Below are 13,174 nucleotides of genomic sequence, written 5' to 3'. Positions count from 1 at the left end.
GCAGGATTCTTTAACATATTCTCAGTTCGAATATAATGAATTTCCTTGAGACAGAGAAGTTGCTGTCCATGCATCAGCACGGCTTTAGAAAGCATCACTCCTGCGAAACGGAACTCGCCCTTTTTTCACACGATATCTTGAGAACCATGGATGAAGGGTTTCAGACGGATGCCATATTCCTTGACTTCCGAAAAGCATTTGACTCGGTGCCCCACTGCAGACTCCTAACTAAGATACGAGCATATGGGATTGGTTCCCAAACATGTGAGTAGCTCAAAGACTTCTTCAGGAAGAGAAGCCAGTACGTTATCCTCGATGATGAGTGTTCATCGGAGGTGAAGGTATCATCTGGAGTGCCCCAGGGAAGTGTGGTAGGTCCGCTGTTGTTTTCTGCCTACATAAATGATCTGTTGGATAGGGTGGATAGCAATGTGCGGCTGTTTGCTGATGATGCTGTGGTGTACGGGAAGGTGGTGTTGTTGAGTGAATGTAGGAGGATACAAGACAACTTGGACAGGATTTGTGATTGGTTTAAAGAACGGCAGCTAACTCTAAATATAGATAAATGTAAATTAATGCAGATGAATAGGAAAAAGAATCCCGTAACGTTTGAATACTCCATTAGTAGTGTAGTGCTTGACACAGTCACATCGATTAAATATTTGGGCGTAACATTGCAGAGCGATATGAAGTGGGACAAGCATGTAATGGCAGTTGTGGGAAAGGCGGATAGTTGTCTTCGGTTCATTGGTAGAATTTTGGGAATATGTGGTTCATCTGTAATGGAGACCGCTTATAAAACACTAATACGACCTATTCTTGAGTACTGCTCGAGCGTTTGGGATTCCTATCAGGTTGGACTGAGGGAGGACATAGAAGCAATTCAGAGGCGGGCTGCTAGATTTGTTACTGGTAGGTTTGATCATTACGCGAGTGTTACGGAAATGCTTCATGAACTCGGGTGGGAGTCTCTGGAGCTCTGGAGGAAAGGAGGCGTTCTTTTCGTGAATCGCTACTGAGGAAATTTAGAGAACCATCATTTGAGGCTGACTGCAGTACAACTTTAGTGCCGCCAACTTATATTTTGCGGAAAGTCCACAAAGATAAGATAAGAGAGATTAGGGCTCATACAAAGGCATATAGGCAGTCATTTCTCCCTCGTTCTGTTTGGGAGTGGAACAGGGAGAGAAGATGCTAGTTGTGGTACAAGGTACCTTCCACCACGCACCGTATGGTGGATTGCGGAGTATGTATGTAGATGTAGTATTGTGGATTTCACTTAGTTGGAAAGCGCCTTCTTTCACACGCCAAATTAAAAGTGCCAAGGATTCCCTTGGTCCTTGCTCTGATGTTCTTTAACATGGTTTAATGCATCATGTTTAAAGCTGATGATGTGTCATGTTGCTGGTATTACAGAGACTAACATGATGGTAAAATTATACACGCTGTCACTTTTGGAACCAAAATTACAGGCACTCTTCTCTACTAATGCTTGGCAGCAACAAAATGACTGATCCTGGCTGGCAATAGTAGCAACTAGAGCCAACCCTCTAAGCTAGTTGTGTAATCAAATGGTGCAGTTACAATCCCCTACTCTTTAAGAAACTTTTTACAATAAGCCTGATTAATGTTTTTAGTTATTGTTCTTATGGCCTTTATCCATAGTTTTAACACTGTAGACCTAATCTGTTAACATGGTTAACTAGCATAAGGGCAAGAAGGTACCACAGCTGCAGACTGAGTGTATAGAGCAATGGTTCATAACTACGAGTCTACACACTAATGACAGGACTCTAAGAGTATAACATGCTGATGACATTCTCTTTGCCTCTTATTGTAATGTGCAAGTAAGAAGTCAGCTGATTGATGCATCTGTGGACAAAGAGACGGAGAGTACTAGATGGTGATGCCAATATGCTGTCTGCCTTTGTTCCATGCCCTGTGCTCCAGCCACTGCCTACACCACAAACTGGCAATGCTGAGGTTACTGTGGCACTGGGCCACTGTTTCTGCTTGTGTGTTTCCCTACAACAATGTACATAGTCATACAACTATCACTATCAACTGTTGAATTAATACTTGTCGTGTTCGCTTTATGTCACTTATAATGAACTCAGTAGCTAAATACCATCACTGTACCTAAACTAGCATGAGACACGATGCTAAATGTCTTCCCTGCACCCAGAAGCATAATGCTACATACAGAAATTATAGGATGGAACATCATGTTGTCACAGAATATAGAGTATACAAAAAGGACAGCAGAAGGCAGCTCCTTTGACTTGTATGAAGTCACGTATTGAACTTGGCACCAATTGAAACAAAGTAAATGCAAAATGTTACCTGTTTACTTCTTCATCTGAAAATGGACATTCTCACGAAACTGAAGTAATCTAACCAACTAAATGAAAACATATTTGAAAGGAAACGCTAAGGAAACAATCTGTGATAAACCTTCTGCTAACAACTTATCACATAAGCTTTTAAATTCACTACTGTTCACAGGTATAAGCTGCCACTGCTTGTTGCTTCAGATGACAATGAAGCAACTTTGTTTTGTAAATATCAGTTTCTTGCTTGCAGCAAACTTATTTTAGTTCTTTATTTTTCTTTTTTGGGGCTTTGCGTTAGTATATCAACTTCACTTCCATCACAAATAGTCATTGTAGGATGCACTGCAGGAGTATCAGTGTTTGAATCAGTGCTGCAGTTTTCATTTATGTTTTCAACCTGAAAGTAATTATTACTTTAAATAAAAAAGTAGGCTGCATTAAAATTTAAATTATAAGAATATTTTGAATTAGGGCCAGACCTAAAAGTTCATTCTAACATATTATGTAATATGAATCATATTCATTTAATAAATGACAACTGAGAAGAGTTGCAAAGAAACTTTTGTGAAGCTTTGCCCTAATTATAATGTGTGATTCAGTTTTTCCATTATGTAACACTAAATTGGCTGCCAGTAATTTGAGAAATATGCGTCTACTTGCACGAACTGTTTCTGACTGGGCTGCAAGCTATTTGCACATGGTGCCATCTTTCACTTCTATTTTCTCCATACTGTAGTGAGAAGTGGCTTTCATTCCAACTTTAAAAACAATGTCAATAGGTTAGATACATTTAGTACAGAGCAACATATCACCTAAAATAAATCAAAAGTAGAATAGTGAGCGACCACATTTTCACTACAAAAGCTTTTAATTTTATGCTCCGATTACTTTAACATCAAGCATCACATTAACTATGATGAATATTGGATAAATAGACACTCCAACATCAAGTTGTGATACCAGATTATAAGATATGAAAGAAATATTTTTTTTTAGTGCTTTATTAGTTTCCTCACACTTGAATGAGAGGTAGTGTACTCATTTTACTTCAAGTGACAGTCAATATTCATCCCTTAAAAATTGTAACTGTTACATACTGCATGGAATTATCCTACAAATACAAAGAAACTAAAATTCACACTATTCACTGCCACTGTACTGGCAACACAGCTGTATGGATATCCCCCCCCCCCCTCTCTCTCTCTCTCTCTCTCTCTCTCTCTCTCTCTCTCTCTCTCTCTCTCTCTCTCTCTTCCCCTCCTACTGAAAGGCACTGAGCACTTAGTCTATATCTTAATTTTTGCAGTGGTGCACATATGCTTATGAATGTAAAATTGTGTTTTATTCATCCTATGATACACATTTGCAATCCATTTGGTTTGTGTACCGGAGACATGTCAAAAATTTATAATACAGTTACAATGCTTTTTAGACTAATAATTAATAACCCTATAATGATATTTCTTGAAATACGTAACACATTGTATCCAGCACAAATTTCCAATTTGTCCTGAATAAATTCATCCATTTTGTAATAACATTTCCATGTCAGTGCCTCATATATCTTTCTTTTAAGTGGACCTAAATTCATCCACATTAACTTGTACCCTTTTAATTTATTACAAATTTTTATTCTCGTGTACTGAGGTCCCTGGGCATCTAGTCTGAGGCGGTGGGTGGGGAGCAAAAATTTTCTTTCTTTCTAATATCATTTGAATGGGCAAAATGGTTTCCCTAAAGTAATTCATGTCTGGTGTACAAATGGCAATGGAAAATGTTACTAATCCTGTCTGACCTGATGAATCTGGTATGTATGAATTGTTAACATGGTGGATTATGGTAGTTTATAAAAGTACAGTCCACTTACTCTAGATGTCATGTCCTAACAGCCGTTTGGCTGAACAACACTTAATTTACCTTGCCGAGTGCTGGTTTTGGACAACTATTCAGCCAGATATCTGTAGCTATATCAGAAAATTGTTAGTGGATTGCAAACGATCAAATTCTCGCAAAAAGTAAAAGAGAAAAGCATAACCGGGGCAAAAGCATAATGAGAGACCAGTGACAAAAAACCTACAACTGTGCTGAAGTATGCGTTCAGTATAGTTGGAAGAATTAATGCTCTCAACAGTGCAATCCTTGGTGGTAGTGGCAACAGAATTCCATAGCACAATAAGAGTTAAGAGAAATTTACTACTTCTTGTTGAGCATCACAGTCTAAATAAATTCAGAGGAGGACATAACTTCCACAAAGGCTTTTTGGTGGAAAGACAGAACCTATCTATTCAATACTGTTGGCCAGTTTTTACTTTAGATTATTGACAAGCAGAGTAGAAGGAAGTGGACACTTCCTTACAACTACTAAACACTAGAAATCACAAGCCATGCAAGTTTACATTGCATAGCCACGGATTGACATAACCTCAAAACAATAAGTGTACTCAAATTGGTTCACACAGATATATCTGAGAAAGTGTCAACTTATGGCCATGCCATGTTAAACTAGCATGGTATGTAATTTTTTTGTGTACCTATTACAGAGATGTGTCCAAACTCATCTGTGTGCTTCACAATACCTCGAGTAGAAAATGGTGCTGAATAAAGAATTTATTTCAACAAAATACCTATATGGAAACAGTTACATATTTCTAGTAAGTTAAAATAAAATCTTGAATAACCACCTTTTCCTAAACCGTGATATAATTTGGGCCTCATCACATATGGTTTTCTGTGGCAATGTTAATCACTGTTTAACAATCCGAACTGCCAAGAATTTGTTTTCAGTTGTTATTACTCTTTACTGATGTCTCTTACTAGCTTTGTATGCCACAGTCACCTTGGACACATTTGTTTTCAATATTACTAACACAGTGATTATGTACGATTAATCAAAGTAACCATATTCCATAGACCCACCCCTGGAGGAAATTAGATGTGTCTCCATTCTGCCCCTTTCATGCCAAAATCAACTCTGTGTGTGAATATGCTGTACCCCACCTAGAATCCAAAAGACCACCTTCCTTCAGTGCATTAACAGTGTACACATGCTCAAATGTTACCACTCCACAGGAATCCTGTTCTGTAATTTAGGTGCACCTATTATTTTTAAAGATTGTGACAAACAGTCATAATGGATCCTTTACATTTTAGAACTGTAACAGGAGGCTGTTTCCAAGTCCAGAGAGAGCTTGAGCAGCACATACTGTGACATATGGTACTTACTGAATATAGGAATATCGATAGCATATCTAACTATGGTACACACAACTAATAAAATGTGGACTAGGATATTTTGTAGATTGGGCATAAGAATACCGCTTTCAGAAGTGTGGCAAAGACTGTGGGTAGGATGTTCTTCATTTCAGGATATGATGATAAACAGATGCCCTGGTGAAGGATATGGTTCCCTTGTTTCAGTCTGGGGTGATATTGGGATGATTTTTTTTTGGGGGGGGGGGGGGGGGGCTGTAGGAGGAATGTTTCTTTGTGGACTGGTTGCTGGGGTAATCAGAGAATAAGGGCATGTGTGGATATGGTGTGGAAAACCTGGCTGCAGACTAGGTTTTGTGGGAGAGGTAATACCTGTCTGTGAAGACCTTAGCAAGACTTTCAGCATACTGGGGAGGAACTTCTCATCACTGCAGATGCACTGTCTACAGTTAGTCAGATAAGGGAGTATCTTCTGGATGGGAAGGGATGGCAGCTATCAAAATGCAGGTACTGTTGCTGGTTAATGGTCTTGGTATAACACAAACGTTTTAACATGGCAGTCAGTTGCGAGAGTAAACAAACGAGAATGTAAAACTGCCTGAGGAGTGAGGAACAGTGTGGAAAACATTTCTTGTGCGGTGTTGTGCGAAGAACAAGGTCCATGACAAAACTGGAACGTCTCATGACAGAACCACAAGTAAGGACAGTCACTGCCTGATGTAACAGTGTTCTCAAGATGTTCCAGACACCACCACTGCCTGAAGAGTGACCTACATCAGAGTACAATGCCACTTAGCCCACTTTGCAATTCTGCAGTCAGCATTTACAACAACTGCATCATCTTACTTCAGATTCAGCAGCACTAGTTGTATTAGAAGCCACAACTGTGTCGAAGTTTATAGTAAATCATGTACCGAGATGAGATTATCATTCCATATGGGGTCAAGTGATCAAGTTATACAATACAGTGGCAGTAACAAATGCACAAGTGACATTCTTGTTGACACTGACTGTTTCCAAGTTAAGTATTCTATCTTGTTCAAGTTTTAATGAAATAATCTAATATTTTATGTATGTTGTAGTACCTGATCGGTCTCCTCCAGAAATAAATCTAGTCTTGCTAGGACCCACTGTAGTGCCGATATGAACAAATCAAGTGTTTTTTAGATCTGGCATTAAACCCCACCTCCTTCTCGCAGAGTTCGCAGTCTACATCCAAGATTTGTGTTTCCGCAAAAACATAGTCATTGGGCTTCCTGATCCCTTCTGGTGTCATGGGAGCCCTACTTGAACTCAGTGAAGGACCAGGATTAGTCATTCATTCATTCATTCACTCATTCCAAAAGTAGAAAAGAAAATAATGAGCAACACACAACACAAAGCAAAGTGGAGTACACTTATCATTCAGTGATGGCTACTGTGCAAATGCTTGCCAGTTTTGGCATTGTCAAATGAGGTTGATTATGCCCAACTTTAACCCGTAACCATAGTTCAAACATCCTAAACCTAAAACTGCAATGTTGTAGTGTTTGCTTTACAAAAACGGAGGTTTGATTGGACCCATCAGAGGGGGAGGTCAATATCCAGGAAAGTTGTGCACTGCACCGAGGTAGATACAATAAAGCACATGGGAAAGTAGGTGTTGGAGCTGTAGTGGAATGATAAGGTATCCAAATCATGAAGATATTGCCAATGACCCTGAAACAGACAAGGTTTTTGGGAGACTAGGAAGGTTTCCTCTAAATGGCCCATAAACTGATTGGCACAGGTGGGTGCCATGTAGATGTTCAAGGTCGTGGTGCTGGTTTGTTTGTATATCTTCCCCACAATCAACAAGTAGTTATGTGTGTGGATATAGGCAGTTTAGACGTATAAAGATGAAGATGAAGATGGTGGTTTTAGAGTCAGAAGGTAGTGTTGGGTGGTAGTGTTTGATAGTGGCCAGACCAAGGGCGTGGGAGATGATGTGTGTAGGATGGTGGTGCAAACCATGATGAGTAGCAATCCGGGTGGTAAGAGCGTGTGGATAGTTGATGGTTGAAAAAGGAAATGGTTCATGTCATCCATATGGAAAGCACGTCTGTGTGAAACTGGTTGGAGGTGTTTATCAACAAGAGCTGAGATACTGTAGATGGGAGAATGTCAAGTGTGATGTTTAAGATTGAATCTCTCTTATTTCAATTCCATATAAGAAAATGTGAATCAGAGTCACAATATAAACTGAATAAATGCTTTATTCATGAAATATTTACGACAGATTTGATAATGTATTCATCACTGCCTCCAATGCCGTTGACCCAAGTCTCTTTTACTGTTATCTCAGTGCCACATGAGAGGAAAAAATATACTAGCGTGTCTTTCCTAAGAGTTGTCAGGTACATTTTCTCTGGTATTTCAGGGGGATATTTGCAATTGTGTTCTTGCAATGTGTAGCTGGTGTCATCCCAAACAATTTTCCTCGTCACCTCTTTCTTACGAAAGCCAGCATTGACACAATATAGTAGTTTGTTTCCTGTTTCAAACAAAACAATTTTGAAATTGGAAATTTATATGCCAATTCAATACAGCACTACCAGATTAATCGAGTGCGATATTCATTTCACTGATCTGTATTAACAGGAGCGGTGAAACACAAAAAATAATCAGCAGTCTTACACTTCTGCACAATTTAGCAGTCTGCGCAGGTGAAGGTGGTATGTTGCTGCTGGAGTACTCATTATTCCTTGTATTTTACTGTTCCTGTTAATATACACTGGTAAAACGAATACTGCATTAGACTAATTGGGGACCGCTCTGTCAAATGCACAAATGAAATTCCACTTTAAAAATCATTTTGTTTGTAATGGGGAAACAAACCGACGCTTTCCGCTTTCCATTGACGCAGGGTGCTGGATGAAAGATGTCATGAGCAGTATTTGGGCTGACTCCTGTTACACGATGCAAAAACAAAATTGCAAATATCTGCCGAAGCACCAGAGAAAATGTGCCAGAAGACTCTAAGGAGAGACGTGTGTGTGTGTGTGTGTGTGTGTGTGTGTGTGTGTGTGTGTGTGTGTGTGTCCATCCGTCCGGGGACTTCAAAATTCCGAACCATGAAGTATGTTACTAGATTATACACGCTACAATTATATAGCTGTGTCCAGCAAACTGAAATGTTTTGACCTGATTGCATGTTTGAAGTTACCATAAGTAGATCACAATATGATTCACTGTTTACTGTATGTTCTCTAGGCATACAATGGTGCAGGACTACATCCGTGCAGTGGCAAAAGGGCACAAGCAACAGTTTACAGGGTTTCTTGGGATTACCCAAAGACAAATGTTTAGCTCCTTATTTATTTGTTTGTTTGGGTGCTGGTTAAAGTAGTGTGCCCAATAGCCATCAACAGCACCAATACATTTAAAGAAACAAAGTCCTGCAGTCTCCAAAACTTGTAGCTAAATTTCAAAGGCATCCATATGACATCCTGTTAACTGAGAGGTAAAATGTTTTGGTCTCTACCACGTAGAAACTTTATGGCCATCTAGCAAATCTTTAAAGACAAAGTCCATAGACACATGATTAATTTTCAATTCTGTATCAATTTCACTGTATGTTACCTGATTAGCCTCTCTTATCACTCAATTTAATGAAGCAAAATTTTGTAGTCATAATAGTAGAAGAAGTAGTAGTAGTAGTTGCAGTGTATAGGTATATAGAGAACAATCTATCAATGGATGTTAACATAAAAATTTTGAGCAATGAGAGTGATTCATACTCATACTGAGGTCACAAACAGGAAATCCTATATTTGGTCTTCATCCTCAGATGTATGTCTGCTAATTGCTCATCCTTAAAACTAAAGTAAATTGCACTATGTTTCTCCTGCCTCATATACTCCACAAAGTGGAGTTGCAATGTTGCTACAGTTGCCAATATCACATTTATCATCATACCACACTTCCTGGAACCTACAATGAAAGACTGCCCATATCTTTTATGTAAAAGTTAACTTAAACTTTCCACTTCAAGATGCTGATTTTTACAGCTAAATCAAGGCTATATTCTGACTCAGGCTCATATCTTGCCATCTATTACTGACAAATAACCTATTTATAATTAATTGGTTTCATTTGTAAAGTGTAACTCCACATGCTACAATACAGTGCATGACAAGAGTATTTCATATCAGTATTCATTTTTATCTATCCTACTTCAACTGAATATGGAGTCAAGGGAGAAAAAGATCTATACACCTTGGTGTGCACCTTACTCTCATCTTCTCATAATCCCTATGAAAGATACACAATGGAAGTACAAGAATTGCCCTACAGTCTTCTTTCCAATACTGATTCTCTAACTTTAACAAACAGCATTTTTTGAGAACATAGTTCCATCCTTCTTAAGATTCCCATGTAAGTTCCCTGAGCATTGCTGTTACACTTTTACATGGTCTATACTGACCTGTTATGAACCAAGTAATTGGGTTGTGGATTTGTTCAATGTCTGCCATCAGGCCTTGGAAAAGATTTCAAATGCTGGAGCAGCACACAATAATTACTCAAGTGTCTTGTATGTGGTTCCCCCTTCACAGAATGTGGTCCTGTTATTACCTGAGCTACCTTTCCATTCCAAACCATCTTTTTACTTGCAACAAAAACAATTTAAAAAATGAAACTGCAATCAATATAGATGAATAAAAACAAAACCTCTCAACCTGAAACCTATAGCAGACACATTTACTTTTGAAAAATGACAAATGAGATAGGGTATGAGGTTATCGTATTTTAAATTGTGAGTAACTGAGGATAAGTTTTCTTACCTGAGTTTGTACAACATGATAGAAATGACTGGCAAGGGCTCGAGACAGTCTCAAGATGTTTGAATACTTCCGTTGAGTGTCTCGCAGTTGTTCAATCTGAGCCTCCAATTCTGTACAAAAAGGAAAAAAAGCCGATAACTTTTATTACTGGAAATTAGCAATGTGAACAATTGCACTAGTGATTTTTGTGTGTGTGTGTGTGTGTGTGTGTGTGTGTGTGTGTGTGTGTGTGTGTGTGTGTGTGTGTGTGGCGGGGGGGGGGGGGAGGAGGAGGGGAGGGGTGGAGGGGGGGGGGGAGGGGGGAGATACGTTTTCAGACTGGTATTTCAAATTTTAACCATTCTTCCCACTCCATGGCGTATCAGGTACAGCACCCATGGGCAGTATTATGAAAGTAAAATAATCTTGGTTGCAGAGGGAACAATACTTTTACTGATGGGTTTCGCCCTTCTGGGACATCATCAGAAAACCTGTAAGAAAAAGACAATAGCATTCCTCAGGGTATGGCCCTGTCCTGCAGAACCTTACTGGAAATTAGAAATATTTACTAAGGACCTTACTTCCATATATTGCAAAAATCTGTATTCATCACATCTATGGGAACCATTGTTTGTACCTGCTGGGCAAAGAACCGTACAATTCAGCTATTGAGAACTAAGGTGTGGCAGAAAACCATGAAAAGATTTATGCTCACTGTATACCTTACCTTAAACACATCAGAGTTAGTTGAAAAAGCAGTGCTGGCATGGGACTACACTTACAGGTTGTGAAACCATGTAACATAATCTGTGCACTAAGCAATAACTCATTTCAATCAGACCTACAAGTTTTCATGCATAACACATGCTGTTCACTTGTCAGTTGACTAGATAATGTTCTCCTCTCCGGCGCACATTATTCGCCTCCTTACCATTACTTCTAACATACTGCGAGAAATTGATACAATTACCTCTACTCACTTGAAAACTTTACTTTTTTTCTTTTTTCTTTTCTTCTCTTTTCTTTTCTTTTTTTTTTTTTTTTTGAAAAAAGAAAATGTAGCCTAAATCTCGACTTAATTAATTAATTAGTGTGCATATAGTACTTTAAGTGTCTGCTATTTAGCACAGGCAGTGCTGCCCTAATTTGTCGGTGAAACGGCTGCCACATGTATTAACATGGGTTACACACTAGAGTACACTGCCACATAATCAAATTAAGTGTTTACCTACAGTAATGTTACTAGTAAACTGATTACAATCAAACTGTGGGTTTTGAACATAAGATTTAACAAACAGATTTAGTTCTGTCTTAAAATATGCCTGGAGAAACTGAAGAATCACAGTCCTATTTACATTCACAAATACCTATAAACCAATATCTTAACAGATCCATGCAAAAATGTGTTAGAATACTTACCAGCAACAAAATTAGATGCCTCTATAAAGAAAACGATGTGCTTAAAGTTTTTGCTTTAGTTGCCTATATGGGCATAGCAAAGCTATTTAATGACAGTGAGTTAGACGAAATGCTGAGGGTTCTAAATGTTACAATTTGGGTAAGTAGTCAGCTGATTACACAAGGACACTGCCAGAAAATTTGAAATCTAGGAAAGTTTACTGCCAGTCAGCCCACAGTTATACACGCAATAAAAATGAAGTATTTCCATTCGCCGAACACAAAGTAAATTTGATAAACATCAAATTTAATGTGCAGCAGAAAGAACTATTTAGCAATGGACTTAATCACAATATTCAGCCACAATTAAATGATAGGGTAGCCACAGAGTCAGTAGTTGACTTAAAAATAGCCTTGAACAGTGCAGTCTATAAGAAGTCTGAAAAACTCAGAATAGCATTAAAACTACCAATCTGATAGAAAAAGCCTTCCAAACTAAGTCCAAGAATAAAGACTATGCAATAATGAGTTCTACCAACAAAAAGCTTAAGTCTGGTGAAGTAATGACTGTCCGAATGGATAACAGTAATACTGTGGTCATTATATATAAGAATTATTGCTAAGAGAATAAGGTTTTTTGGAGCAAATAACATCAAATATATTATGATCCACCATACAATTATGTGAAGAAGCATGAAACATGCCTTGTAGGCTGCAAATAACATAATTAGCCCAGATAATCAACGCAGAATGAAAGCAATGACTCTGAAAGCACCTGTTCTTCATGCGTAAATTAAGACACACAAGCAAGACCCCTCTAAACGTCTTATAGTGAATGGGATATGCAATCCTGGTTAATCTTCCTCCATATTTCTGTTGCAATTAATACATAAAGCGTTCATTCATGAACACAATTTTTATATCTCCAACAGAAATGATTTGGTTCAGAAATTGAAGACAGGGTGTTACCAGCAAAGTCTTCAACACAAAGAGCCTTCCTTCATGTAGAGGATACGATAACTGTTACACATAAAAATCTTTTTCATCACGGTCAACTCAAAACCGATGAGGTTCCAGAATTGATTTCACTACTTAGGGTAGTAATGATGTACAATGATTACTCCTTTAATAATCACATGTATAAATTGGAGGATATATTATTGATGGGTAGTTGTCATACTGGTTGCCTTGCCTTTTGAATGTAAATATTTTAGTGAAGTCCCTGGTCTTAGTAAACAAATTCTGTTCTACTGTCATTATGCTGACAATGTAATAATTTTCAGAATGAGATTTTTACTCTGCAGTGGAGTGTGCGCTGATATGAAACTTCCTGGCAGATTAAAACTGTGTGCCGGACTGAGACTCAAACTGAGATCCTTTGCCTTTGCAGACAAGTTCGAGTCTCGGTCCAGCACACAGTTTTAATCTGCCAGGAAATTTCAATGTAATAAT

General features: G+C 38.4%; 1 protein-coding gene across 4 annotated transcripts in view; it reads right to left on the bottom strand.

Annotated features, from left to right (window-relative positions):
* The window catches only part of LOC126297816 (arfaptin-2), a 64,074-nt gene that overhangs the window by 37,858 nt on the left and 13,042 nt on the right, over positions 1 to 13,174 (bottom strand). For all 4 annotated transcript variants that reach the window (XM_049989045.1, XM_049989043.1, XM_049989044.1 and 1 more), the window contains exon 4: positions 10,346 to 10,455. In XM_049989045.1, coding sequence (XP_049845002.1) covers positions 10,346 to 10,455 — 110 coding nt within the window. The remainder of the gene's footprint in view (positions 1 to 10,345; positions 10,456 to 13,174) is intronic.

This window comes from Schistocerca gregaria, chromosome X, assembly GCF_023897955.1.
Source record: "Schistocerca gregaria isolate iqSchGreg1 chromosome X, iqSchGreg1.2, whole genome shotgun sequence".
In the NCBI taxonomy this organism is placed as follows: Eukaryota; Metazoa; Arthropoda; class Insecta; order Orthoptera; family Acrididae; genus Schistocerca; species Schistocerca gregaria.
Note: the sequence above shows the minus strand (reverse complement) of the source record. Positions and strands in the feature narration are given on the sequence as shown.